The following is a 26,741-nucleotide window of genomic DNA, read 5'->3' as shown; positions in this document are numbered from 1 at the left end:
CTGATTCAGTGGAAACCAGGCCCGATATATTTTCATGGAGAGCTGAAGTTCTCTTGCTCCATGAGGGAATGTACATAGCTTCAGGTCTGGCTCAAGCAACTTTCTTCACACTTGAGATCTTGGATGTCTCTTGGGGCAATAGCCAGGGTCCAACTGAGATTCGCCAATGGATGTTTGCTCGTGATCCCGTGTCTCACAATCTTGGTATCTCAGAGTCATAGACGTCATAGATGAGGTTTCTATGTGTTACTTAATTGGCCTGGAGCCAAGATCTGGAATTGATGCCATGTCTCAGATATGTCTCAAGGATATGTCAAGATTTCCAGCGAATGGCTTCGCATATGATTGGAGACGCTTGTACCTGGATCCCGCACCTCCGGCGACCTAGTACGAAGGGAAGACTGAGTTGGGGTACGACATGGTAATCCCTTTATGCTCACGGACAAGCGCTATCCGAGATATCGAGGGGCTGGCACACACGCGTGATACCAGTAGCGACGCCGAACTTTTCTCCGGGACGCATAGCTACTATTGTTCTCTATACGGCCTTGAGTACTAGAAACAGGTCTGTAAAAGCTTAAGCTGAGCTCTTCCTACCTAGTAGGAAGATCGTGATCACGTTCGCATTTTGAGCCAATGGCCAAGAAGCAATTCTCCGAAAGTATCTCCGTTACTTTCCAGAACAAGATACAACTCCGATGACAGAATATACTACCAAAATGAGCGATGCGACTATAATTTTGTATAAAAGAAGTATATTGAGATAGTAGTCTGTAGAGAAAGTCTTCGGTATAGTATCTTATTCTTGATCATCTGCCCATCATGCTCGGCTCTCTCGTTGTCCTGCTTCTTGCGAGCCTGTCCATCGCCTCGCCAACCTTGGAGAAGCGAGCTATTACATGTCTAAAAGTTGGCCAAACTGCCACTGCCTCGTGGACCAACAGTGCCGGGAAGAAATGCACTTTTACGGGCGTTGTTGGTAGCAATTACGGCGCCAATCCTTCCGGATCAGGAGAGTGAGTTTTGCAGCTACCCTCCTCTTCAAGAAAACAATACTGATTCGAAAAGTTACTCTTGTAACGGAAGATGTGGAGCCGGGTGCAGCGGCACTGCTATTGGCAACGTCTATACACAAGATTGCTTCTCTCACGACATCTGCTCGTACTTCAACTCCGCTTCCGGAGGTGCCAGGTAAGTTTTCTCTTAAAAGGGTGGAGAGTGGATGTTAACCTTGATAGTGACCCCAACTGCGGAGCTGCTTACAATGCGGCTGTCGATGATACTGCTTTAGGTTTTGCGAATGGTTGCAGCCAGACGAACCCAAGCAACAGTGTTGCCAAACCTAATAGTGCTCCGGTTTGCACATAAAACGGCTCACACTTTTCCCAGAGGATCAGCTAGGACCTTCCAAGCTATGAACCATACTGTTCAAGTCAGCCGTTGCCTATAAAATACATGGTCATTATTTAATGCACTTGTTGCGTGGCTGTATTGAAACTGTTGTATCTAGTGCATGCAACGAGTCTTTGCCGATATTCCTTCTCTGTTTAGGCATATGGCCTCGTCCATAGAACTCTGCACTTTGTTTTTCACTTTTAATCCATTCGGACTTTCCAGAGGTGTCATGCAAGTCAGACTATTGGCTTCCTTACCCAAGGTTTTGCTTGTGAACTGAGAATCAGCCATTGCTATGACTTCCTTCGTTTACTTTCAATTCTAAAGTAGCTTCGTAACGACCATCGAGAACCTCAAAAGTTGTCCATCAGTCATATGCAGCTAATGCGGACTTGAAGAACGGTGACTGGGTTCACTCTGAAATCCGAGACGACGGACGACATCTTCATGCTGACTTGGCCTGGCATCGATCTGATTCGTTCGCTGACCGATAACCCCTGTTCATACCCATGCATCTGACCCCAGAGAATGGCAATAACCCTGTAACTGAGGACGGCTCCAAAGTCCTTGAAGCGACCTTTGGAGGAAGTAAATTGAAAAGTGGTGCATGATCGACATCCATCATGCACAGAATCTGACCCAGCAAACCAGATTTCAATATTTAAACCGACTGTTTGTTCACAGTTAGATTCTTAAACTTCTTTCATTAGATCCCTAGCCTCAGAAAACTCTGTATTCTCAACATGCCTTCGACTCAGTGCGATGCCCAAGTACAAGCCCAGGACTCCGATACTAGTCGCAGAGCTCAATGGGCAGCCATCAGCAAACACCAAGCTGAGCTCAGCGATATTTTGGGAAAATTGGCGCACCATCCCTCCTACAACGGGGTCTTCTCCCTTGGCAAAGATGGCATTCTGCGCTCGCTGGGCCCCGGCCGCGATGTTCACGATGCAGTCCCTTTATCGCCTCATTTGATCAAGGCGCTTCTCGACCGTCTGCCTTTCCGCCCTGAGAATGAGATCGATTTTCGTGGTGTCGATGGCAGAAACACGCCCAAGGAGCAATGGTATCATCCCGACAAGGGTTTGTTGCCTCCGCCTCTCGTTCAGACGGAAGAACAGAGGAAGTTGATTGAATCGAAGAGAGATGAAACAAGGAGAAGGCTGGAGGAGGCGAAGACGAGGCCGCGTTGCCCGCCCCAGATCATGTCGGACCACGATCTAGGGTTGAAAGAGTCATCATCTGAAGATGCATCTTAAGCCTTCGATACAACACAGGTCCTCGGAGGCGGTCTACATGGGAGTGACCAGAGTCAAAGTGCTGCCTGTCATCGGAAAATATAATTGCCATTTTGTCGGCAGATACCGAAACATACATGGCTTATCCCGCTTCTGAACTCCAATTGAATGGGATAACAATCTTGGCTGGGCAACGAAAAGGCATGACTGCTCAGCCGCAATCGTCAATTTTCGATCAGTGACATACATTGGCTGTTAAGTTGGGTGCTAGGGCTGAAATAAGAACGGAATGTGCCATGACTAACTAAAATGCTTAGCTCTTCAGCTGGTCTCGCGGCGGCCTCTTGTGGCGTGAACTATTGAAGCTATTCTCAACATGAAGCAAAGCATAATTTCGGTAGTCGACATTGGAACATCTAAGCTTAACCTGCAAGCACAAATGATCAGAAAATCTCCAGGGTTCATCGTAACTTTTAAGTGGAATGACAACTGGTTTTATTGCTGACAGCTCTCGTATAGAGCTGGAGACACGTCGGGTCTCCCGTGGTGCACTAACGAAGGTGAAGCTATTTCTGTACACGACAGTTGTTTCTAGCGCTAAACACAGCCCCCAGATGGTAAAGCTGGCGCCTGAGTGGCTGGCCTAACAGCACAGCTGCAGGGCTCCGATGGTCTGGACCAGCAAAGCCACCGACAGTGCCACCACCTGAACCAGCAACAAGGTTCAGAGATCAAGGGAGGGAGCTTAGCTCAGGTATAATAAACAAGCTTCTTTCAGCTCGAGCTGGAATCTTCATTTTTTGCAGATCTCTCACGATACTCCTTGACCATTTGCAAGAAGTTGAGGTTGAAGATATCTTGAACACGACACGGACGTAAAGGTTACATCCGCCAATAACCGTCGACATGCGTTTCGCTGGCAGCCTCATCCTTGGCCTTTTGGCAGTAAACGGCCTGGCTCAAACAGTCATTCCTGATCAAGACGCAGAGCCTTCGGCTATCGCTCAACCAGAACCATCAGCGCCTGCTGCTGAGCCCTCAAATCCTGCCCAAGACCAACCCTCAGATGCTGGCGATGACGGAGACGCACAACCGACAGATGCGGATAGCGTCCCATCTGCCACAAATGGCCCAGAGCCAACAGCCGTTGAGCCATCAAATGAAGCTTCCCAAGCTTCGGGCGACGAACAACCCACCGCGACGGCGAGCGATGACGACGAGGACGTCTCCACAGCCGAAGGTACAGCGACAGCAGATGGTGAGACCAAAGCCGATGAGCTTCGCAGACACCCAAGCTAACAGTGATTGAAGCTACTGCCACAGATGCCGACGTGACAGCTACAGCGTCCGAGACCAACGACGATGACTCGACCGACACTGCCACTGCGACAGCTACATCCAGCTCTGCCCCTACAAGCACAGGCACCGTAGTCGAAGTCGATCTCAAGAACGCTACAATTGGGGAAAACGCTCAACTCGTCAAAGTTGATGGCAAGGACGCCATGTAAGTCCCCAAGGCTTCCCGTGTCCCCTAACTCCACTAACTTTCGCCCCAGTAAATTGAGCGCACCCGCCAACGGCCAAGCAACCTTCAGCGTCGCCGTCGACAGCGACGATGAATTGAACACGGATGAGCTCATCTACATTGTCGCATCGATTCTTGTCGGCGAGCCAAGCAGCGCGAAACTCCGACGACGAGCCGAAAAGACCGATTGTACACTGCAGATCCAGGCTGACGGGCAGAACGTCTATGAGGAACCGCTGTATACCAACAATGGCCAGTTCCAGGACGTTACCAGCAGCGGCATCCAGTCTTCGGATAAGCCCGAGGTGCAGGTCACGCAGAAGTGTGGCGACAAGCCATCGCCTCTGACTGTGAACAACGTTCGTGTTGGAAACGAGAGTGGCGTCAAGTCAAGCGCTGGCTCTGGAGGCTCGGGCAGTGGTGGAAGCGGTAGCGGAAGTGGAAGTGGAAGTGGAAGTGGCAGCGGTGGAAAGGGCGGCAGCGGTGACAAGACTTCCACGGCGACGGGTGCTTCAGCGAGCGAAACTGGCGACTCCGGTAATATCGGTGCTAGGACCAAGGCCAGCGTCGGTGCTCTTGCTGCTGCTATCCTGGCCGCTGCCGCCATGTTTTAAATGGACACATCCATTTGGTTGACATCAAGATTGCTTAGCGGGCATGGGACGCGGACATTGGGAACTAGATTATACGAATCATTATTCACGACAATACTAATTATACATAATTGACTAATCGTATATACGGCCAATTCTCGCTGTTCAATTGTGCGCGTTGCCAAACCCTCCATCATGTAGTAATTCCTGCGACCCTCTTGTCGTCATCGACCAATTCTTTATAACGGGCGGCGCTTCGCTGTCGGAGCAATTTACCAAACTTGATCATGACGAAGCAAGCGGAGCAAGCGGGCAAAGCGATAAACGCAGCTGAGATGAAGCAATTCTGATAGCCCATGTTGGTTATCCAAGGCGTGATGCTGTTGGCTGTTAGTGGCTGCAGATCTCCTCAGCGGACGGAAACTTACCCATAACTAATGGCAAAAGACATCGTGTTGCGAACCAAAATAATCGTAACCATCGCATCACCGCTGAGCTCATAGTAGCTATCAATCAAATAATTTATACTGATGATGAGCCCCATGACACTCGTCACTGACAAGGTGCACATGGCGAAAATGAGGCCGAACCAGTGAACGCCGTGTTGCGCGCCTACGCCCCAGAGGATCAAGGATGCCGGAACGCCAATGACACAAATCGCCAGCGGCCACAAACGATGCTCAGCTTCCATGATACCGTTATTGCGACGCGCAAGTTTGATAGTAAGCCAATCGCTCAATCGTCCTGCGAGAATGGCAGCGATGATGGTACCGAGACAGCAGGAGAGATAGCTCAGTCCAACCATTGACGGCTTGAAGCCATACCCGGGGCCTGACAGAATGATGGATGCTGTCGCATTAAGGACGTTGAACCAGATTAGGTACGATCCGTACGAGAAGCCAGCGAAAAAGATGACAGGCCAACCGAGGTACTGAAGCGAGCGTCCAGCGTGACGAGCCATACTCTGGCTTGGTGTAGGTTGCCAAAGCGACAACTTCTGCAAGTACGTTCTCGGTTTGGCATATTGGACGTTCGCCTCATCGGCTTCTCTGACCTCAGATCTTCCAGTGTCGGCTGGCTTTTCTTCAGCCTTGCCGTTGTTCTCATCGCTCAGTCGGGATGGACTGATTGGCAGATGGTCAGCGCGTCGTACGGCACGATTGTAATTGGTTTCTTCCATGAAGAAAAAGAGAAACACGAATACGAATGAGAGGAAGATAGCGGGCCAGTAGAACACCCATTGCCAGCCTTGATACTCGGCGATAAAGCCACAGATTACCGGCGCGAAGTAGTTGCTGCCGGCCAGAGCGAGAGCGTAGATACCCATGTAGGTTCCACGTTGATGAGTGAAGTACTGGACAGAGTCAGTCGCAAGCTTGCAATAATACCCTGAGGCAATACTTACGATGTCAGTGATCGAGATCTCAGGCAAGGCTTCAATGGGTGCGATGAAGAAGCCCTGGATAATGCATTTGGCGATCCATTCTCCGTTGCTTGAGACGTATGCGCTGCGACCAGTTAGTAAGGTCATACACCAGTATCGCATCACTGAAAAGTATTACCTCCAAACACTTGTGCCCTGATAACAGCTGTTAGCAAACGGTCGTGGTGAATGCATAGAGATTGACTTACAATGGCTCCAAGGACAGACAAGAGGTAGGTCAAACGCTTGCCATATCGCAGCGAGAAAGGTTGCCAAAACAACAAACCCCAACCCAAAAGAAGGTACATATATCCAGTTCCTTCATTGAGCGTCTTGATTGAGACCTTGGACTGCTGCGCAAGGGGGACAAGGACTGAGTAAACAGTGGCAACAGACATGCCTGTGAACCAGGTATACCTTTACAAGTCAACAAAGGAGACACGTATGGAGAGAAGAGGGACTCACAGGTTCTGACAGATCAACGCAAGAATTTTGCGACGAGGAGTCCAATTGAGAGGATCCTCTGGGTCGTCACTTGGCACAGGATCAAGGACGATGCCGCCGTCACCACCTCCTGCATGACGAACACGCAGGTTGCGATTGAGGTCAACAAGATAGATAGTCCCAGGAATGGGAGGTTCCACTACCGAGGTCACCATCTTGTGCTGTGTCGGTTCGGGCGAAGGCAATCGAAGTGTACAAAAAGAAGGTGGCCTAAGGGGAGGGTCGTAAACCTTGTTCAATTCGGGTACTAATGGACGGGGAGGCTCTACGCGACGTCTTATATGCTCAATCCCCGCATCTGTGTCACCAGAAGAAGACGGGGGAATCAGCAATAGCAGCGGTGCGACACGGCGTTCACTGCCTGGTAGGTATATTAGGTCGGACATGGTTGCTGTTGCTGTTGGTGGTCGAAGCTAGAAGAACAATGGAAACGCCGCTAAGGATTGTTCTGCGATGCGAAGGGTCCTTGGGACATGTTGGTGGACGTCTCGCAGATTATTCCAACTGGTCACCTGAAGCTTCTGGGAGCCAAGATTGATCGGTTTGATACAGTTGAATCTCAACAATGGGAATTTGGAGGATGTTTGTGTCGGATTGGGTTGTCTGGGTGGTCAGAATTGAATGGTATCATGAGCCAACGACTAGCTTGCAAGACAGCTGTCGACTGGAGTTTGTTTTGTCCCATGGTCCGAGCTTTACTTTTGCTGGGCAATCAGCAGTGCAAACAGCTGAAGAATAGGACATCGAGCAAGGAGTAAGGAGCCCGAGGTTCGAGAACTGCTAGGCCAAGACTTGACATATATCAGCTGGATCATCACAACTGCACCATCTCCTCATTGTCCTTCTCGCCATGGTTTCCTGGCGAATCTACTATCACACAAACACATCCTTCGACCATGACTTTTGCCTCTTCTTCTGCTTCAGTCACCCCATCAGGGTCTTCCAAGGACTCCTCAAGTGTCACCACCCACAGCTTGAAGTCCCTCGAATCTAGACCCTTGGCCCCAGAGATGCTTCCAGGGCTTCATGTTTTACAGGTGAAGCCCGTACCTCTCGGCACTCCCGATTTCGAGGAGAAGAGGGCTACTTTGCTTGAAGTATTTGCAGCAAAGGTCCCGGATGAGCTGCGGCTACCGTTGGAGGTCGTACAGAACCCTCCAACAGATGTGTCCACGATCCCAGCAATCTGTGGTATTTTATCTCCAGAAGAGATCACTATCACTGAGACTTATGATGCAGTCGGCCTTATTGAGGCAATTGTACGTCGAAAGCACACTGCTGTAGCCGTTGCACGGGCATTCTGCAAGCGTTCCATCATTGCGCATCAGCTCACATGCTGCCTGACACAATGGTTCATGGATGAGGCCATCGAACAAGCACAAAGGCTCGATGCGTATTTCGAGGCCCATGGGAAACCTATCGGCCCCTTGCATGGCTTGCCGATAAGCATCAAAGATCATATCCAAGTTGCCGGAACCTCTTCCTCTCAGGGCTGTTTCATCAGCGTTAGCGACGACGACCAAGATGCCGATATCGTGTCAATCTTGCGTGCCCAAGGTGCCATTATTTACTGCAAAACCAACCAGCCTCAGTCGCTGATGCATCTCGAGAGTGATTCCCATTGGGGGAGAGTTCTGAACCCTTTCAACATTCATCTGTCGGCTGGCGGTTCAACAGGAGGCGAATCTGCGCTGATTGCGATGAAAGGCTCGATCTTGGGGATCGGGACGGACATTGGTGGGAGTATCCGTGGCCCATCTGCCTTTTGTGGTATCTATGGCTTCAAAACCACATCGAATGTCTTGCCGACAAGGGGGTACATCAAAGGCGCTCCGCCTCCAGCCGTGCTGAACATCCCTCTGTCGACGGGACCTATGTGTCGCTCCTTGAGAGATATAGACCTTTTCATGAAATGTGTCCTTTCTTCGAAGCCTTATCTTTCGGATCCCAGCGTCGTTCCGATCCCGTGGATCGGTCTTGAAACACGATTCAATCGGCGCCTCAAGGTCGGCATCATCAGCAACGATGGCTTCATCGAGCCTCAACCGCCAGTCAAGAGGGCAATTTCGTGGGCCAGAAGCCTTCTGTCCGCCAGCAAGTTTGCCAACCTCATCGAATTAAGAGAGTTCAAAATCTTCGGGGCAGGAGAAGCATGGAAGCAAGTCCGAAGACTCTACTGGCCCGACGGCGGCCATCTCACCAAAAACGGCATAATCTCATCCGGAGAACCTCTTCACCCTCTTACAGAATGGATCTACAGAGACGCAGAGCCCCTGGGCATGCACACCGCCGTAGATCTTACAGCCGTCCACAAAGAGCGAGACGATTTCCGACTTGCTTTTGCCAAAAGCTGGAGTGACCAAGATGTGGATGTCATTATCGGCCCGTCGTTCGTAGGGCCAGCGTGTGCGCACGACACGGCCTTCTACTGGACCTACACCTCGCTCTACAACCTTGTCGACTACCCGGGAGCGGTTATTCCCACGCCAATTAGGGCTGAATCTGGGGAAGTTTACAATACGGCCTATATTCCGCTAAGCGATGCTTGTCAACATGTTAGAGATTTGTGGGAGGAGGGTGATTTTGGGGGGGCGCCTGTCAATTTGCAGGTGGTGGCGAGGCGATATCACGACAATGAGCTCTTTGGGGCGCTGCGGGTGCTGAAAGGCGTGTTGAACTTGTCTTAACTGAACTGGTGTCTTACACTGACATGTCAGACTTTCAAAATATATCTTCAATCGTTATTTCAATGTATCGCGCTCTCAAATACGACAGGAATTTGCCGTGATACGAAAAGCTCATCACGCTCACGGTTTGCGGGTGACATCAGATAGGATTACGACTGTGGCGTGCCTAATAAACTTGGAACAGACGCTGCAAAGTAACCGTCGCGAACGCCAAAATGCTATTCACAGCGATGCGACTACTGCAAGATATCTAGTACAATCTAAAAACGACCAAAAGAGAGCCGTTATCTCTTGAAATGAGTTAAAGGCCTCGTAACGACTCGTAACGAGGTATCACTATTGCTGACTGTACTCAGCGCAAGGTACCATCTGCAACCAACTCGACCTACCCTGAATACGACCATTTTCGTCAACCTCGGACGCGTCTATTTTGACTTTTTAGATCCCGCCCTCCATAATCTCATTCTTAAAACTCTTTCCCAACCTCGGCACCTCGGTAACAAAATACGGTTTTACGGTTTTTCAAGGCTTGTTGAGGCTCTCTCTTCAACGACCAAAACTGTGCTAGCCCGCCACCATCCAGCTGAACCCCGTGAAACCCCAGGAAAAAACAACGCGTTCACGGAAATACGGCGAGGGGCGTGATTGGCCTTGATGCAGCCTCTGAAGCTTACTAGACATGGGGGGTTGCAATCGGCCGTCTTCCTTGATTTTCTTGACACACAGTGAACTGCTACCCCATGCATTAGCCTCAGGCCTCCCTCCGTTGAGAAATGGAGATGGAGATGAGGAAAACATGGGGTGCAGTTGACAGGAATGGAGAATGGGGTTAGGAGATAAGCGGCGTCGCGGCGATCTCTTGATTTTAGGTAATAGTGGTGTCGCCGTCTGGAGTTTGACAACGTTACAAGTTGAGATGGCGATAGCAACACCATCGGGAGACAAGATGGGCAATTGGAATCAGCTGAGGCGAAATGCGGCACAAAAAGAGGTAAGAAATCGCCAAGGGAAAATGGCGGTTGCTGCCGGCTTGGCCTTGGGAATGACCGGAGATAAGATGCGATGTGATGCACCATGTCGCTTACCCATCATGATTGATGAACTTTTGAAGCCAATCCTGCGACAACAACCAATATCACAAAAGACCATATCATTCCGTATCGAGAAGCTGGCTAGCACATTATCACGGTATTGTCAAATCAACTGACGCTCTCGATAACCCTATTTCACTCGTCGAGTTTCCTCTAAGGGGAATGGGTTCACGTTCTTACTTGAGGGTTGTACGTCATATGACAATTTGTAACACGCTGTTTGGACGAGCTTCTTGTCTGAGATAAACCCTGCACAGATGATTTGCGGGGAGGGCCTGAATGATTGAGTAATGACCTTCCTGTTGGGTAAAGATTACTGACGGTGCCTGAGATAGCCAGCCGTCATTCCCGACTCGCGCGCCCTTTGTCTCGTCGATTGGCCCGTCCGTACGTGCTACAGTATTATCAGTGGCGGGTGGATTCAGGGTTCTGATTCTCCCTTCTCCCTATAACGTTAGTCGCGGACGGGCACTGCGATTGTTACGTTACCACGCGCTTGGGAGAGAAGTTGCCGCGGAACTTTTTTTTCATTTAGCCTGTGGGTGTTTGCAAGAAATTGGTCTTTACCGGTTGTGGTAAGCTTGATACGAGTTTATGCCGATCTTTAATGATAAGTGAAGTTCTGTTGATCCTTCGATATCACACGGTACAACACCAGATAATGTCTTGGCTTTGCGATATCGACAAGTAAAGCGTGATCGTGTAATATATAAAAGAGTCATACAAGCGGACTTGCCGTGTCCGGAGAGCGACATCGCGATAGTGACAGTCACGGTTAATTCTGGCAGAGAATTGAATGGATCACAAATCCGGACAATTCCCTCGCGCCACTAGACTCGGCTGTTTCTGTGGGGTGCTTTTCTTTACGGCCGGAGCCTCCACTTGAGGTGTCACCGTCGCTCGTACGAGACAGGGGATGACTCGGATCTTCGGCATTTTAGACATGGCTCATGTTTCTCGAAATTTTGCAGAAGCACTCGGAGCACGCCACACGGTCATAGCCATTGGCCACCTTTGAGTTGCCCGTTGCTTCGATGCTCCATAACCATATCCGGGCCGTTACAAAGGTTCCTTACTCTGATGGTCGGATGTTTTACAGCAACGGGCATGGCTTCGGTCGAGGTGTGGCATCTCGTGGCGTACAATATGGAGTCGACTGTGTTTCCATGACAGAATATTTATTAAACGTCTCCAGATCTTGGTATTTTTATTACTCTTCGTTTGCTCCCATCCTCTCCTCCCTTTCATCACCAATCGACCTCGCCTTGTCCCTTGTTGCATCCGTGACAGTGAAAACTTTTTCAGTTCATCGAGTCTCATCGACGTCGTCTGCAACATGGCCCAGAATCACGAGGATTTGGCCGCCGAGTATGTCGCAAACTCTATTCAAGCTTATTTCGCACCCTTGCTAATCTCATGCAATGCAGGCTCCACGAGGAGTTAGGTGAGCGCGTGCCCGCCGCCGAGAAGAAGACTGATCTCGCTGGTGGTTATATCGCCCCTTCTATTGATGAGAAGAAGTCTCTCGACAAGCAACACTATGCTTCTGATCCTGAGTTTGGCACCACTCCCGATGGCGAGGAGCCCAATGACCATGAGAAGGCGACTCTTCGACGTGTAGGAGAGAATCTCCCTGCTTCAGCTTTCCTCATCGCCGTTGTTGAATTGACGGAACGATTCACCTACTATGGTGCTCAGGGTCTTTTCCAGAACTACATCTCCAACAGCCCAACAGGCGCAGATGGTGCCAAGGGTCTTGGAATGGGCCACCAGGCTGCTACTGGTCTCAACCTCTTCTTCCAATGGTTCTGCTACGTGACTCCCATTCTCGGTGCCATCATCGCCGATCAGTATCTCGGAAAGTACAGAACTATCTTGGTCTTCTGCGGTTTCTACTGGGTTGGTCTCATCATCCTCTGGACTACATCACTGCCTGTCGCTATGGAACATGGTGCTGGAAAGGCTGGATACATCGTTTCTATTATCGTAATTGGTCTCGGAACCGGTGGTATCAAGTCCAACATTGCGCCTCTCATTGCCGATCAGTACCAGCGACGCAGAATGGCTATCCGAACTGAGAAGAACGGCGAGCGCGTTGTCATCGACCCTGCTATCACCTACCAGCGCATCTACATGATCTTCTATTGGTGCATCAACCTGGGTGCCCTCTCACTGCTCGCTACCCCCTTCATGGAGAAGTACAAGGGTTTCTGGACTGCTTACCTCATGTGTTTCTGCATGTTCAACGTCGGTATCGCCACTCTGGTCCTCCGCCGAAAGACCTTTGTCAACCGCCCTCCTCAGGGTTCCGTTATCACTGATGCCTTCAAGGCTCTTGGTATGATGATTGCCGCACGCAACACCGATGCCGCCAAGCCCTCGTGGCGCGAGGCCAACGGAAAGACCAAGGTTGTCCCCTGGAACGATCACTTTGTCGACGAGCTTAAGCGTGCTCTCCGTGCCTGCAAGGTCTTCATCTTCTACCCCATCTTCTGGGTTTGCTACGGACAGTTCTCCACCAACTTTGTCACCCAAGCTGGCCAGATGCAAGGTCACGGTGTTCCCAACGATCTGATGCAAAACTTCGATCCCATCTCCATTTTAGTTTTCACTCCCATCATCGAGAAGGTCTTGTACCCCATCCTTCGCCGCGCTGGTATTGAGCTTCGACCTATTGCCCGAATCACCATTGGCTTCTGGCTCGCTGCTCTCTGCCTTGCCTACGCTGCCATCGTTCAGCACATCATCTACTCTGCTGGACCTTGTTACGAGCACCCTGGTGAATGTGCTGCCGGTAAAGACGGTGACACCACGCTTCCCAACAACGTGCACATCGCCATCCAGACACCCGCCTACATCTTCATCGGTATCTCTGAGATCTTCATCTCCGTCACTGGTCTCGAGTACGCCTACACCAAGGCCCCTCCCAGCATGAAGTCCTTCGTGCAGTCCATCTACCTCTTTACCAACGCTTTCGGATCTGCCATCGCTGAGGCTCTTGTTTCCGAGGCCAAGGACCCCAACTTCTTGTGGCTCTACACTGGCGTTGGTATCTCTTCTTTCGTCACTGGCTGCATCTTTTATGCCATCTTCCGCCACTACGATGCTCAAGAAGATGCCATGTATGACCTGGACAGAGATGAGCCAGCTCTTACCCACAACGGCATTGAGCCCAAGACTGTGGACCACCAGTAATGATTCGTAAAGACTGTATTGTAGCTAAATAGTGTCATTGAACATATTATTTCAAATAATCGTGTTGTGTGTGCAGCGCGTAGTTGTGAAGTGTGCCAAATCCCACAAAGAAAAAAGGTTCGCGTTATTTTGTCACGCGGTGCACGCCCCGTTCGAATCTGAGACCTTCAAAAAAAGCGGGCAGGGGAGACATCATCGGCTAGCTAAGGGGGGTGTACCTGTGAGGTTAGTAAGTCTTTAACGAACGAGCCAAACGGAATGTGTGTTGCCCTGAGGCCAGCCTCGTCTCACCCCACCCTGGGAAAGTGTTGAACAATTCGGGCTTAAGTAGGGTGACAATCAGTCATGGGTTTGGCCCTGACGAAAAGGATACGACACTGTCTAGTCACTGGCCAGGTGCAAGTTTCGTTTCCCACCATGATTCCGCGTCAATGTCCAGCCACGCACGATAGCACATGCTTGGTTTGTTGCAGCCGGCTCTGCCAGGGGATTTACTACTTCATTACAGCCTGCGGCTTCCTACTGATATAGCTTGACGCGTTAACTGCATCACAATCTTAACGCAAACTCACTTGGTCCTCATCAGGAACTCCTCGTCAACTTAGCAGAGTCCCCCCTTCCATCTCACCCCCTTTATTGATGTATTCGACTTGATCCTTTGCCCACTGTGGCAAACAGGCTACTGATCCCTTATTCAGGGGATATCAAGCTGGACAAATTCCGGTTGTCAACCCACGAGGATTTGTTCAATGGCTTGGCTCTATGATGCATATACTCAACAAAGATGAAAAGGGACAAACAGGCCGAGTTCTACTTTAAAGAATGGGGCCAAGGACCTTCTGTCAGTACAACTTGAGATCATAATCCACGTGCGAGGCTCTATGTTCTTGCTGAACTAATGCAAATTCTAGACTACGCCACAGCTTCGCGAACTTGAATTCCGAGAATGGTTTCCCGACATCCCAATCACGTTCTTCGTACTCATGAGCACAATGAGGAACTGAATTCCGCGACAGGACACAGTTCCAAATATGAGAAGATGATTTGTCTACACATGCACTTTTGCTCCGTGTCGAACATATACAGTGGATCAGGGCTGCTTCGCAGACGTAGCTGCGGTTCCGTCAAAAATAAGTTTCACAACTCTGGCTCGGTGAAATTCTGGGATGCCATTGTCGAAGAAGTCGAAACACTTTGGCTGCAAAAGGGGTGCAGCCTTGGAACCCGCGAAAAGTGATTTGGAGCATGAAATCGAACCTATGACCTCAAAAAACAAAGGGAGGGTGCAGGGAGAGAGTTTTAGGATTTTAGGTTCGGAGAATAGAAGGTTTGTAGGTTTTAGGTGAGATACCACTGCACCACTGCCCTTTGCTGAGGATATACAGAGTCAAATTGAGATATAAGGGTAGCTGGGTGGATGAGTATTGAGTTTGAAGTTCTCGTCCATGTTGACACTCAGGCAAACAACGGCCCTGACTCTCATTCACCGTGTTGGCCACAGGGAACAAACAAATTTTCGACTTCGCATAATTCGACACAAGCAATTTGTCGAGAGGCTAGCAGAATCTACACCACGTCTGCCTAAATCCCTTTGTGACTCAGAAAAATGATTTGGCTTGTTGCATCTCCCTGCGCTTGGTCCTAAGGACCAGGGGAACTCGATCACCTTCTGTTGACTTGTTGATATCTAGACCAAGAATGATTAGTAATTGGTGCCGTATGATTTGATGTGAATCCTTGTACCCCTGGACGCTCATTCGTCCCTGATTCTTTGGCTTGCCTCAGGTTGAAGTCCGCTACGTTCAGCCTAAGCTGGGGATTTCCCTCCGCATCGCCATTTCTTTGAGATCAATGGTAAAGCGCAGTCAGATCTAGGGGTAGCATCTTCAAGTCATTCCACCTCCTCGTCCCACCAACAGTCTACAGCGGAGATGCTTGACGACACAGCGGAAATGGCTACAATTGATACAATGGGAACACGGCATCGCCAAGCATTCGTGCAAGCCCTGATGAGAGTTATGGAAACTGACGTGGCGGAAATGACGTTTGCAGAGATCATTGATGGGCTTCCTACAATCGGCTCATATCAAGATTTCCATTGGCCGCAGGATGGTCATCCCGCTACTCAACACTTTGAGGTGTGCCCAGGAATGATCGAAAAAGCTCGTCAGCTACGTTCTGATTATCCTCTCACAAGATTGAAGTTCCACTTACCGGTAAGCTCTCTTCATTGGTCCCCTCGAGTGGCTCATCTGATATCCTGTGTCAGTTACTACTCGCTTTTGAAGAGACCACTATCGATTCACGACCATTCCACTTACGATTGTTTGAGCTGTTGGCCGTGTCCATTCACCAGATTGCGGTATACTTGTACCAACAGGGCGGCTTCAACCATACACATCAAGACTATCAAAAATGGATAGACTCACCACGCGATACTCGTCGATGGGATGGGTATCGACACCCGACAGCTTTCTGTCATAGCTTCTATGTCGCGGTTGAGCGGTATCCGAACGGGGATGGTGATACCGTTGGATACTGGGCTGAAGCAAAGATATTCGGTGGAGTCTTCGTCTTTGACCGTGGAGAATCGGAATCAGAGGTAGAATGAACTATAAGCTGGTTAGACGTGCGCTAACATTTGGATAGTGCAATGAGCTGTACCTACATGCAAGTCGACGAGTAGGGCCCTTTACTCTATTCCCCCTTACAACGGACCAGTTCAACAGATTCGTCGACTTCCTTCTAGGTGACACAGAGGAGCCTGCTGCATCTCGAAGTCCTCTCCCATTTCGAGCGACATCAGAGAATCGTTGGCGGTGGCATAACTGGGATACCATAACCCGATATCACATATTCCGTGACAAGTACGAGCGAACCGTCCAACCAACCAAACCAATTGGCGGTGTCAAGTCATCGGTAGACTGGCCGGAGATAGGTGATGAGCTGTATCTGATTGGGGCCATGCACGATTATTGGGATGGCCAGCCGGTAGATAAAGACAAGGTTCGGGAGGCTTTGGACCATTTACAACAGGTCACTCCATTTTCGCCAGTTTGGTCAACTAGGAACGCACATACATGGACGAAGAACCTTTTTGAATAGATTTCATATTGCGTCCAGAGACATTCGCTAAGGATTGCTTGACCAGTTACCAGTGAACTGGGGATAGCTTGGTGTCTTGACTTCTCTGTCAGGATATACGCCTCCCCTCTGCGGCTGCATGCCCTCCCATCTCGCCTTTGCTAATTCTCTCTTCTCCTCCGCCGGACTCTTCTCGGAATCGTCAGAAGGTTTCTCCTGGATCAATTCCTTCTCATCCTTTCCCAAGCCATCAGGTTGAGTGTCTTCCTTGTCTACAATCTGCCATTCCTCCTCGATGTCTGGGTTCGACGCTGAGTTGAAGTCAGCGACATGGACAAAAGAGAAAGGTCTTGCGTTTTGGATTCGTTACCCGCTGTCAACTTTTCGTTGTGATTGCCTGACATTGCTGGACCTTTCAAGCTCAAGGTTTCGTAGTCTTTGTTTGCGATATGTAATTTCTGCTTTAAGTCACTCCGGTTCGATGGAGATGAATGATTGAAGCAGGTGACGTGTCCCAGCAGGCAGCAGTGGCGAGAAAGATCCCCCGCCACTTTGTTGACTAATCCACATTGGCCTCTATTCAATGCAATTAGATCCTGGCATCGCTGACGAGAATTGTTCGCTACTGAATGGTACACTGTTGTGAATGAACAACAGTTGTTACGAGGTCAATGAAGAGAAGATCTTCATCTGCAATATTGAAGTATGATTGATGGTAAAGTTGACAGTAATCACTCAAACACTACAAGTCCAGCAATGACCCGACTGCTCTCTTCCCGTTATCATCAGACTCACGCCCGCCGCGAGAAGCTGCAGCCTTGTATATACCGGCAATCTCACTCTGCCATTTCTCAACATCTGGCCTCACGAAACGACGATCATACGTGATCAAACCATTCACCTCGCCTTCAACATCACTCGTCTGGGTATATACGGCACCGCTGCAAGCGAAGCGCTGAGTCTGCTCGCGAATATCTCGGAATAAGACACCGGATCGATAATTGTACGAGTCGAGGTTCTCGTTAATTTCGTATGTCTCGGGGATACTATCGATGGCTTGTTTGACGTTCCAAAGGCTGCAAGAGCAATTAGTGGTGAAGTTGAACAAGGTGATTTGAACTTACTGGTCTATCGAGACGTTGTGACCGATGCCACCGTACTCGCCTGCAATGCCGATGCGCTCAGGATCGTATGGAATCTTGGGCTGCGAGTAGAATGGCGTGCCGCATTGAGGTGCAGCATAGTTGTGATTGTCCTAAAACGAGTCAGTGAAGTGTCGGAGGAGGTCTTGAGGTGACCTACGTGGAAGTCGCCAAATCCGTGGTCATTCCACCCGCTGATAGAGTTGATGAGCCTCGACTTGTCAAGCTTTCGCAGCAGCTCCGTCAGGCTCTTCTCAGGAGAACCGTCTCGCTGACCCCAGCCCTCGTTGTAGATAACCTTTGATAGTTAGAAAGCGAACCATCCTGGCTAGTTTCTATTCATACCCATGTGACGATTGAAGTGTAGCTCTTGTGTTGTTTTACAAGAATCTCGAACTGTCGCTGAAACTCGGTTTGCTCCGCGTCGTTGGGCTTGCGATTGCCGTCTGCAGGGAGACTGGGCATATCTTGGATAACCAACAGGCCAAGCTCGTCGCATGCTTGGTAAAACAGATGAGGCTCGTATTTGATCTTCTCAAGTCAGTAAGAGATATTGAAATCACGAGGCTATACTGACATGTTTGCGAACCATGTTGAAGCCAAACTTCTTCAAGAGCTTCAAATCAGAGACCATGGCTTCCCTGTTCGGTGGCGTGTACAATCCATCGGGCCAGAAACCTTGGTCAAGAGTTCCAAAGTGGAAGACAAACTCGCCGTTGAGGAGCGGTCGTGTGACGTTCTCAACTTTACCTTTGGATATGGTTCGAAAGCCGGTGTAACTTTGTACCCTGTCTCCGCTGTCGAGTGTTACGGTGATGTTGTAAAGCGTTGGGGAGTCGGGCCACCATAGTTTTGGCGACTTGGCTGTGAAGGTGAACTCTTCATTGGTCGTTCCTTCGTGGGAGGCCAGTTCCGTGCCATCGCTGCCTTCGATCACCACTTTGGCGGATTGGCCGGACTCTTGAGAGGTGTGGACTGTTACGGTAACTAGAATAGAATGTTCAGCGGTCTGATGAGACACCGGGGATGGAGAATTACTAACCTTCACCATCTGCACCTGCAGCGAGGTCAAGATCAGTGATGTAGTCTTTCGGTACGGCCTCAAGCCAGACTTGTTGCCAGATGCCTGAGCATGAGCGATAGAAGATGTGACTCGGTCGCAAGGTCTGTTTGCCAATGGGGATAACTTGATCGTCTGTCGGGTCGTTGACAAAGACGAGCCTGGCAAGATGTTAGAGCGTGTTTTGGCTTGGAAGCTCAATCGTGGACTTACAGCTCATTCGACTCTCCAAACTTGATGTCCTCCGTCAAGTCGACAGTGAAACGGTCATAGCCCCCAATGTGCGTCGTCTTTTCTTTCCCGTTGACAAATACGGTTGAGTTATAGTCGACGGCCTCAAAGTGAAGTAGAACGGCCTGATTCTTCCAGCCATCCGATACCTCGAAGGACCTCTGGTACCAGAACTCGCGCTCGTCGAGGACCTGCAACCCTGACAGAGCGCTTTCGATGCAAGCTGGGACCAGCACTTCACGATCAAGAGGGCCTTCTTTGGGCGGGTTGCTGAGATCGCCATCGCCTCTCCATGTCCAAATGCCATTCAGGCTCTTCCAAGTATCGCGCTTGAGCTGCGGCCGCGGATGTTCCGGCCAAGGATTGGTGCCGACCTTGTAAGTCCAGTCGGTGTCAAGTGGAGGTTTTTGAACCTCGTATTTTTTCTGCGCTGCAGCGACGCTGAGAAACAGAGAGCAAAGCCCCGCAAAGGGGACAACATTTGAGCAGAGCATTTTGAAAAGTGATGGTTGCGATGAGTGAAATTGCGCATGAGGATGAAGGAGCTTTTGTACTGCCTTAGCATGCCATTCCGTGTTCCCCGCCTGCATACCACGTTGAGTTTGTGTGAACCTTATGACGTCTACATCGTCAGCGCTTAAGGAAGAGCTCCAGGGGATCATCATGTTATTCCCCCCTTTCCCCCGCATCAATGCTGATCATCACACGTTATTATCCCTACTGCATTAGAAAATCTGCACGATTTTCCTGTAATTTGCTTCCGGCAGGTGGAATAAATCCCGAACGATGAGGCTTTGCTTGTTTAGCTACCAAGATTACCTTTGCCGATGTGGTATTGGGAGTCTTAATTCAGTATTAGCGTGTCTGATCATCATTTTACAGGAGGCCTTGTGCGCATCACAAGGTGCCCGCTGTTGCCTGGTTGTTACAGGGGCACGGATCCTCTGTAACCCAAGCACAATCAGTGCATGAAAGAAGTGGAAGACTAGGTACCTAAACGTTGCGCCGTTTGGCTCCAGCAAACAAGGTTACAAACATGCTCTATTACTTTTAAACGTGTTTTCCATTCTCTCATTCAAAAAGTTAAGGTATGACCGGGTGCAAAAGGTTTGGGCTAGCTGTTTGTAAGCTACTAAGGTCCAAAGGTCTGCCCTTTCGCTAACGCCTTGTAAGGACAACTCTTCCAGTCGCAGGTATCCTGTTACATACACCATTAGCCGACAGCACATCTCGATGAGTCTCATCAACTGACCTTGTACACGTTGGTTCCCCACCAGCTGAAATTATCCGCGGCGCCGGTGTAGAAAATGGCGAAGAAGATGACAATACCAGCGATAGCGACGGAACAATCCAGAGCGGAGCTCAGAACAAAATTAAATCGATGCCACCAGCTGGCCTTGCGCTTCTTAATAAGAGCGCCAAACAAGAGACCGAATAAAGCCCAGCTGCCATAGTTGACACCGGATGCAGGCGGGATATAGTTCAAGCCACCCAGGAACAGCGGAACGTGTATCTTCTTCAGCCAATTGATATGAGGGAAGGCCTTGGTTCGAAGGAGGTACACGACGACAGGAAGAAGAGCTCCGACCAGGAAGAACCAGAGCAAGGGTCTGTAGAGGGCGCCTGGCTCGAAGAAACGACGGGGACCGAGTGCGCCCCAGACCATGCTTGTGTTGAAATGAGTTCGAGAGAAGGGACAAGTGAAACCGTTCGGAGCAAGTTTGGCATTGCAGACGTTGGGGATATTTCCAAGTGCCCAGTTGAGGACAGACACTTGACCAAGAGTACCAATAATAAGGCCGACTACTTGAACCAGGAAGAGGCTTCGGGGAGGGATCTGAAATACGTCAGCTTGAGGTATCAGTAGCGTTTAGACAAGGACCACTTACACCGCAGTAGATGCCAAGCTTCAGGTCTTGTGAGAAAGCAAGACCCTTGATACCCGAGATGTATCCAACGTTGAAGAACCAGATGTTGGCCAGGACCTTGCCTTCCCAGACGTAACCAGCGATGATGCGACAGAAGATATCGATTTGGATCTTGATGTTGCTCGTAGCATACACCCAAGCGAGCTTCAAAAGTCAGGAGAATGCTTATGAATGGAGGCCCAGGTACTCACAGGGATGAAGAAGACAGAAGACACTACCATGCCGAAAATCACGCCGTACCAACGCAGCTGAACGGGGTAGTACTCATAGGTAAAGATACCGATGCCCAATGCTACAAGGGCAGCGGTCGTGTACCACCAAAGCGGAACTGCATCATATTGGGGCTGTAGTCTGTCGCGAGTGGAAGTGTCCTTCGACGTCAACGATTTACATGCGTCGCGGAATGTCCTCACTAAATCCCGGCGCTTCTCGAGAAAGAGCCAGACAAAGAGAGACGAGATGGTGGCGAACGACAGGCCGAAAGTGTTGAGCGCATATGTTACTGGGAGATAGATCTAGGGCGGACATCAGCATCTCCTATTTCTGGGAGGCGTAGTGGGATGAGACTTACGTCAGAATACTGCGCATACAGATCATGATCAAAGGTGAAGCCATCTTTCTTGTTGACAACCTTGGAAACGTTGAAGACTTCTCCGGTATTGTCGAAGATTGAATTGCTTTGTAGCGGCAGATGGGCCGAGAACCAGACATTCGAGTAGTAGAGCGCAGGGCTAACAATGTAGATCCAGAAGACGAGCGAGGCGAGAACGTTGAGGATAGCCCAGACTGGGACAACAAGTGGTGATCCGATGTAGGCGATTTGACTCCCTGAAGAAACAGCTTGTTAGCGACCGAAGCATCGAATCATAGAGCGGCGAGCACATACAGTCGAAGGTGAAGGGCAACAACCCCAGTCCACTCTTCATGCCAAACACCTGGTTGACGACAGGGTTCTTGGGGGCGATCCAGCAGATCCATGTAAAGTATCCCAAAGCAGGGAAGATGAAGTCAGGGAACCAATACCAACAAAAAGAGGCGAAGAAGGCGAGGATGAAGAAATGGTAACGAGAGATTTTGCTGGAAACAGGTTAGTAAAACCCGGCGCCGAGAGCGATGAGAGAAATGCTCACCCAGCGATCACCTCCTTGCGTGGAGTATGTAAGGCTGCGTTGAGAGCTGTGTTTCCGAGCACGCCTGGCCAAACGAGGCTCTTCGGTTCAACAACTACTGAGCGAGTCAAGCCTGACAGAGCAAAACCGAACAGGATCGATGTGAGTGTTGCGAGGATCTCGAAACCCCATCCTGCCTTGAGACCGTAGAAGACGCGCTGTTCGGTGAGGACATCAGCGCTCAATCGAGTCAAGAAGCTGAGGTTGGCCAATATGTAGATAAGCATATTCTCCTGAGCCAAGTTTAGTGAGTCCCTCTTTGAGGATATTAGGAAACAAATACCTTGTGGTTAAAGGGTCCAGGGTTCAGGCTATGTCGCTTGCCAAACAAGGTGAACCCCCAGTCCGGTATCGCATACTCCCATGCCTTGCCGACGGGATAGGCGAGGAACTGGATTGCGGACTGCGAAAGACTGATGGATGGGAACCTCAGCGTGTACAGAGTGTTCACGCCACTGCCTACAAGACAGAAGGCAATGCCGATTGTCCACATGCGAAGAGTGAGGCATGGCAGAGTTGGATCATCATCTTTGAAGCCCACGCCAGCCGCTGACAGGACCTCTTCAACAGATTCGCCTTTGATTCATGAGCATAAGAAACTTGCGGAAGTACAAGCCGGCAACGAACCTGAAGATGTCTCTGGTCGGACCAGGCCCTCGTTTGGAGCGGCCACTTCTGCCTCAGCAAGACCTTTCTCAACGGACGCAGTCATGTCAAGATTTTCGTATGCAGAGCTCACGATGATCAGATCAAACCAGATCAGATAAGATGAGAATGATTACAGATTGATTATCTTATAACAAAATCTGCCAAGCCGTCACGACGGCAAAGTCGGTTCGGCGACCTTGGCGAGGACTCCACTGCAAAAAATAGTCATGTTGGCATGAGTTAATTCTGTGGTCCTTGGCGTGCCGTATGCCGAGATACCTCAGCATCTCTAAGTATTAACTGAAGCTCGCTCATCAACAACTAAATTACTCCAAGAATCTTGAAATTGTCTGTTCCCCTTATCAGATTATATTTTAAAAGAATTAAAAAAATTGGCGCCACGAGATTCTTTTACGAAGCATTACTAGTAGAGAGCTGACATTATCCCATCAGTTTTCATGCTCCTCAGCTATTCTCAGCTGTAGCAAGGCTAGGAGCCACTATCACGGTACTCGGCACGTTTGCCGAGAAACTACGCGGCACTGCCTCGAGAAATTTTTACATAGCATGATAACCATCATTATTCAAGCATTACCAATTTTACGGTCCATCAAATAGAATAAGCATATCGAGTAACGGTTTCTTGGCACAATGTCTTGCGTTGTAGCAGGACCCTGAAGTTCAAGGATGCTTTATCAATCGACCAGGATCGGCCGTCCACGCGGTCTGGGTCGCGTGGGGAGCGCACTGCAACAATTTTATGAGTATCAACCAGCTCGCCAAGTAAGCGGACGCAACCAAGGTCAAAATCTCAACTGGGTCTTGATTTCTGCTTGGATCTAGCCTTGTATCCCATCCGCCCGAGCTGAACTTAGTACAACGACATGGCACAACTGACAAAGCAAATAAACAATTAAGCATAACCACTGATAACACAGCTGAACCTCCTCCACGCGGTAGTAACTCCAGCCATCTTTCTTCTACGCCACCGGAATAAGTTTGGGTGACTGAAGAGTCACCTCAGATGTGTCTGCAATCCTCAGTCTCTCTATTCCACGAATTACATCATCTGGGAGTTGACTCGAGGGCGAAGTCGCTGGTGGGCTGGATGATGGTGAGCCAGGCCGCTTTCGTAATCTGGGTTTGAGTTTGGGCCTCTGGCTTATAGACGCGTATCGGGGTTTGTATACGCCCTCATTCCCGCTAGGACCTGACTCGTCCTTTGACGACGTCTTTATGTCACTGGATGAGGGTTCGGCGTGTCTCCCTGAGGTTGACTGAAGCTGTTCTGCTTGGGGTGTCGTCTCTTGTGATCCCCTTACGCTGCTGGGGCCTGCAGCTGATTGTGGTTGTTGGCTGGATCTGACCGGGGTTGCCGGCTGCTTTGCAAGCGCTTTCTCCGATGTCTTTACGGGAGTGTTGGCTGGTGGTGCGTCCTCGGATCTGTTACTGTGAGCTTCAACCTCAGAGAGAACGTTTGAGGACGGATTGCAATCATACCTAGGCTGTGATGGCTGATCAGCAGGCCCGTTTGATGTTGTGTTCTGAGGAGCAATCTCTTGACGCATCGTCGTCAGATTGGCCTCAACGACTTGAACACGTCCAACTCCCTCACGTGTGAGTATGGCATCAATGACGTTTGGTGGAGCAGTCAGTACACTCTTCAAGAGACTTACACCCAGCAAAGTTGCCGTTCCCCATGCTTGAGTTTTCGGATCTGCCATGAGCCATTTCATCAAGCAGCGCGGGAGTGATGTAAAGAGTGCTAGATCTCGTTCTTCCTTGTCAGATGAGACGTGTAAGACGAGTCTATCGAGGGCATTTCCTGCTTCATCCACGGCAATAGCGAGCTTAGGATGGATGCTCGGAGCCGTCAATCCATGCTTGTGATTGGGCCCGATGCCCAGGCACTTGGAACCCTTTTGACGGGTAAGCACCACTTTCTCAGACTGCATGCCTTCGACCGCAAGCATTTCGCCCTTCTTCAAGATGTTCAGAAGGGTCCCCCTGTCCACATCTGTTGTTGTTCGGGGGCTACCACAATGCATGGCGATTCTGACTGACATATTAGCCCCGTCCAGGAATTCAGGGGTTATGAAACATACCGAAGAATGCCTTCCGCCCTCTGCGCTATATCCCATTCAATCTTCTGTTTCTGCGCAGTTGGGGGAGAACAGCACATGCGGTAGACGTGCTTTGACAAGTAGCGATCCTTGAAACCCAGCCATGTGAACAGCGGATCTAGAAGCGCGATCTCTTCCGCGGTTACATCAAGGAGAGGGAGCTTGTCCTTGAAGGTGTTCGTAAACTCCTCATCATCGGGAATGAAGAACTCTTCCGTGGAACCAACAAAGCGGTATTTTTTGCCGTTCCATTTTCCAAGAAAGATCCTCTGGGTCAAGAGTTCGTCAGGTTTCATCGATACTTTGGACGTTGCAATTAGGCCATTGAGAAGGCTAAAAAGGTCTCGAATCTCGAACTCTGGTGTCCAGTAAGACATGCGTGACAAGACGATTTTCTCCGTAGCCTCTTCAACCTTGAGGAGGCCCACGAAGAAGTCCTTCAGATATGGATATGGTCTACTCAACTCGGCCAAGTTCCTAATCCTGTTGAGCGGCGACCAAATACATGTGAGAGGAGTTTGCCACACGATGACGCTGCCCTGCTCGATGGCGATCAAGCTGTGCTGTAGGAATAGTTTCCTGTTGCTCCAAGTCAGCAAACTAGTGTATGGGTGTCGCGACATACTAACCGGATGGTGACTCTCTCTGGTTCCGATACCTGAAGCTCATTCAAAGCACGATAAAGTTCAGTCACTTGTTGAATGGATGTTTGACCAGTAGCACGCTGGATGCCTCTCAGCTCATCTATGATGGCAGCCCAGGTGTCAGGAAAGTTCGGAATACAGAGAACCAGTTGATAGAAATGACGTATCGCCAGTGGTTCAAGGGAGGTTGCGTCAGTTCCAGCTGCTGGCGTGAGGACTCTCTTCGAACGCACATAATCTGGCGCATGGAAAAAGCATGAACTGGGTTTTATCCATTCGCCCTTATGGAGGAGAAGTTCGCAAGCATTGAAATTGTCCCTACAAGGTCAGAATATGGCTGGTACAACAGTGAGTACACCCTTACCAAAGTTTGTCGTCGGATAGAAGTTTGTAATAGGTGCCATCCGGGTATGGCTGCGTACGATTCAGGCGACGAAGGAAGTAGGCGTAGACCCCAAGGACATGTCCCGGACCTTTGACATTTGTTGGCCATGTTTTCTTGATGGTAAGCAGAAGATCAGTGAGGAACTGGTCGCCGGCTTCGTATTGGCAACCGATCTCCCTGAGGAAGTTCCATGAGGAACGATCCGCGTGATTCAGTTTCTGGTCTTTAAGGATAAGGAAACGAAAGCGTTCCTCAGGCAAAAGGAGTAATGACCAAATACTGATGAGGTTCTCCGTAGGAACCCATGCTTCGGAAAGAGGATGAAGACATTGGTCGCGACAAGAGACCTTGACCTGCCTCAATTGATGCAACAACTTGGCCGAATCAAGGACTTGCTGTCTGTTTGTGTCCCAGACGCGACGAAGATATAGAACAAACTCATCAGGTTGGTCATGTGCAAGGCGAAGTGCGGCTGGTGAGAGACGCTCTGGATCGCCTTTGTCGATAAGGGGCGGATCCGACTCCAGGGGCTTGAACATTGTGAAAGATGTCAAATATGATATGATGAATGAGCTTGAATCGTAGGTAGAAGTTCAATTGTAGGGAAAAGCGTCTCGCAAGGTTCAAGATGGCGTGTTTAAAAAAGCACGTAGACCAGCCTTGACTCACAGTATGA

The 26,741-nt window shown here is 49.8% G+C and overlaps 10 protein-coding genes across 10 annotated transcripts; 6 read left to right on the top strand and 4 right to left on the bottom strand.

Annotated features, from left to right (window-relative positions):
- Positions 1 to 822: 822 nt before the first annotated feature.
- Positions 823 to 1,368, top strand: FMAN_16137 (uncharacterized protein; the record flags this gene model as incomplete). Its single annotated transcript, XM_041833145.1, has 3 exons — positions 823 to 1,016; positions 1,069 to 1,191; positions 1,239 to 1,368. 3 exons carry the CDS (start codon positions 823 to 825, stop codon positions 1,366 to 1,368), a joined length of 447 nt encoding a protein of 148 aa, XP_041683538.1.
- Positions 1,369 to 2,138: 770 nt separating this feature from the next.
- Positions 2,139 to 2,654, top strand: FMAN_13651 (uncharacterized protein; the record flags this gene model as incomplete). The annotated part of the gene is made up of 1 exon (XM_041833144.1): positions 2,139 to 2,654. The coding sequence occupies one exon, from the start codon at positions 2,139 to 2,141 to the stop codon at positions 2,652 to 2,654; it is 516 nt and encodes a 171-aa protein (XP_041683537.1).
- Positions 2,655 to 3,539: 885 nt separating this feature from the next.
- FMAN_13650 (uncharacterized protein) lies at positions 3,540 to 4,772 on the top strand (the record flags this gene model as incomplete). Its single annotated transcript, XM_041833143.1, has 3 exons — positions 3,540 to 3,891; positions 3,945 to 4,137; positions 4,190 to 4,772. 3 exons carry the CDS (start codon positions 3,540 to 3,542, stop codon positions 4,770 to 4,772), a joined length of 1,128 nt encoding a protein of 375 aa, XP_041683536.1.
- Positions 4,773 to 4,944: 172 nt separating this feature from the next.
- Positions 4,945 to 7,064, bottom strand: FMAN_13649 (uncharacterized protein; the record flags this gene model as incomplete). Its single annotated transcript, XM_041833142.1, has 6 exons — positions 4,945 to 5,131; positions 5,180 to 6,105; positions 6,157 to 6,259; positions 6,314 to 6,330; positions 6,384 to 6,591; positions 6,640 to 7,064. The coding sequence occupies 6 exons, from the start codon at positions 7,062 to 7,064 to the stop codon at positions 4,945 to 4,947; spliced, it is 1,866 nt and encodes a 621-aa protein (XP_041683535.1).
- A 510-nt stretch (positions 7,065 to 7,574) lies between these two features.
- On the top strand, positions 7,575 to 9,365 carry FMAN_13648 (uncharacterized protein; the record flags this gene model as incomplete). Its single annotated transcript, XM_041833140.1, has 1 exon — positions 7,575 to 9,365. One exon carries the CDS (start codon positions 7,575 to 7,577, stop codon positions 9,363 to 9,365), a length of 1,791 nt encoding a protein of 596 aa, XP_041683534.1.
- A 2,427-nt stretch (positions 9,366 to 11,792) lies between these two features.
- Positions 11,793 to 13,651, top strand: FMAN_13647 (putative PTR2-Di-and tripeptide permease; the record flags this gene model as incomplete). The annotated part of the gene is made up of 2 exons (XM_041833139.1): positions 11,793 to 11,824; positions 11,884 to 13,651. 2 exons carry the CDS (start codon positions 11,793 to 11,795, stop codon positions 13,649 to 13,651), a joined length of 1,800 nt encoding a protein of 599 aa, XP_041683533.1.
- A 1,952-nt stretch (positions 13,652 to 15,603) lies between these two features.
- FMAN_13646 (uncharacterized protein) lies at positions 15,604 to 16,756 on the top strand (the record flags this gene model as incomplete). Its single annotated transcript, XM_041833138.1, has 3 exons — positions 15,604 to 15,867; positions 15,921 to 16,253; positions 16,301 to 16,756. 3 exons carry the CDS (start codon positions 15,604 to 15,606, stop codon positions 16,754 to 16,756), a joined length of 1,053 nt encoding a protein of 350 aa, XP_041683532.1.
- A 27-nt stretch (positions 16,757 to 16,783) lies between these two features.
- FMAN_13645 (uncharacterized protein) lies at positions 16,784 to 19,662 on the bottom strand (the record flags this gene model as incomplete). The annotated part of the gene is made up of 9 exons (XM_041833137.1): positions 16,784 to 17,046; positions 17,106 to 17,141; positions 17,531 to 17,811; positions 17,860 to 17,990; positions 18,038 to 18,175; positions 18,223 to 18,408; positions 18,455 to 18,864; positions 18,920 to 19,098; positions 19,151 to 19,662. 9 exons carry the CDS (start codon positions 19,660 to 19,662, stop codon positions 16,784 to 16,786), a joined length of 2,136 nt encoding a protein of 711 aa, XP_041683531.1.
- Positions 19,663 to 20,300: 638 nt separating this feature from the next.
- On the bottom strand, positions 20,301 to 22,977 carry FMAN_13644 (uncharacterized protein; the record flags this gene model as incomplete). The annotated part of the gene is made up of 9 exons (XM_041833136.1): positions 20,301 to 20,366; positions 20,421 to 21,005; positions 21,058 to 21,240; positions 21,288 to 21,611; positions 21,668 to 21,924; positions 21,983 to 22,173; positions 22,227 to 22,498; positions 22,549 to 22,841; positions 22,893 to 22,977. The coding sequence occupies 9 exons, from the start codon at positions 22,975 to 22,977 to the stop codon at positions 20,301 to 20,303; spliced, it is 2,256 nt and encodes a 751-aa protein (XP_041683530.1).
- A 916-nt stretch (positions 22,978 to 23,893) lies between these two features.
- On the bottom strand, positions 23,894 to 26,604 carry FMAN_13643 (uncharacterized protein; the record flags this gene model as incomplete). Its single annotated transcript, XM_041833135.1, has 5 exons — positions 23,894 to 24,356; positions 24,414 to 24,968; positions 25,019 to 25,615; positions 25,666 to 25,998; positions 26,045 to 26,604. The coding sequence occupies 5 exons, from the start codon at positions 26,602 to 26,604 to the stop codon at positions 23,894 to 23,896; spliced, it is 2,508 nt and encodes an 835-aa protein (XP_041683529.1).
- Positions 26,605 to 26,741: the final 137 nt, after the last annotated feature.

The sequence above is a fragment of the Fusarium mangiferae genome (assembly GCF_900044065.1).
Source record: "Fusarium mangiferae strain MRC7560 genome assembly, contig: FMAN_scaffold007, whole genome shotgun sequence".
Taxonomy (NCBI): domain Eukaryota; kingdom Fungi; phylum Ascomycota; class Sordariomycetes; order Hypocreales; family Nectriaceae; genus Fusarium; species Fusarium mangiferae.
This window is presented reverse-complemented; position numbering and strand designations above follow the sequence as displayed.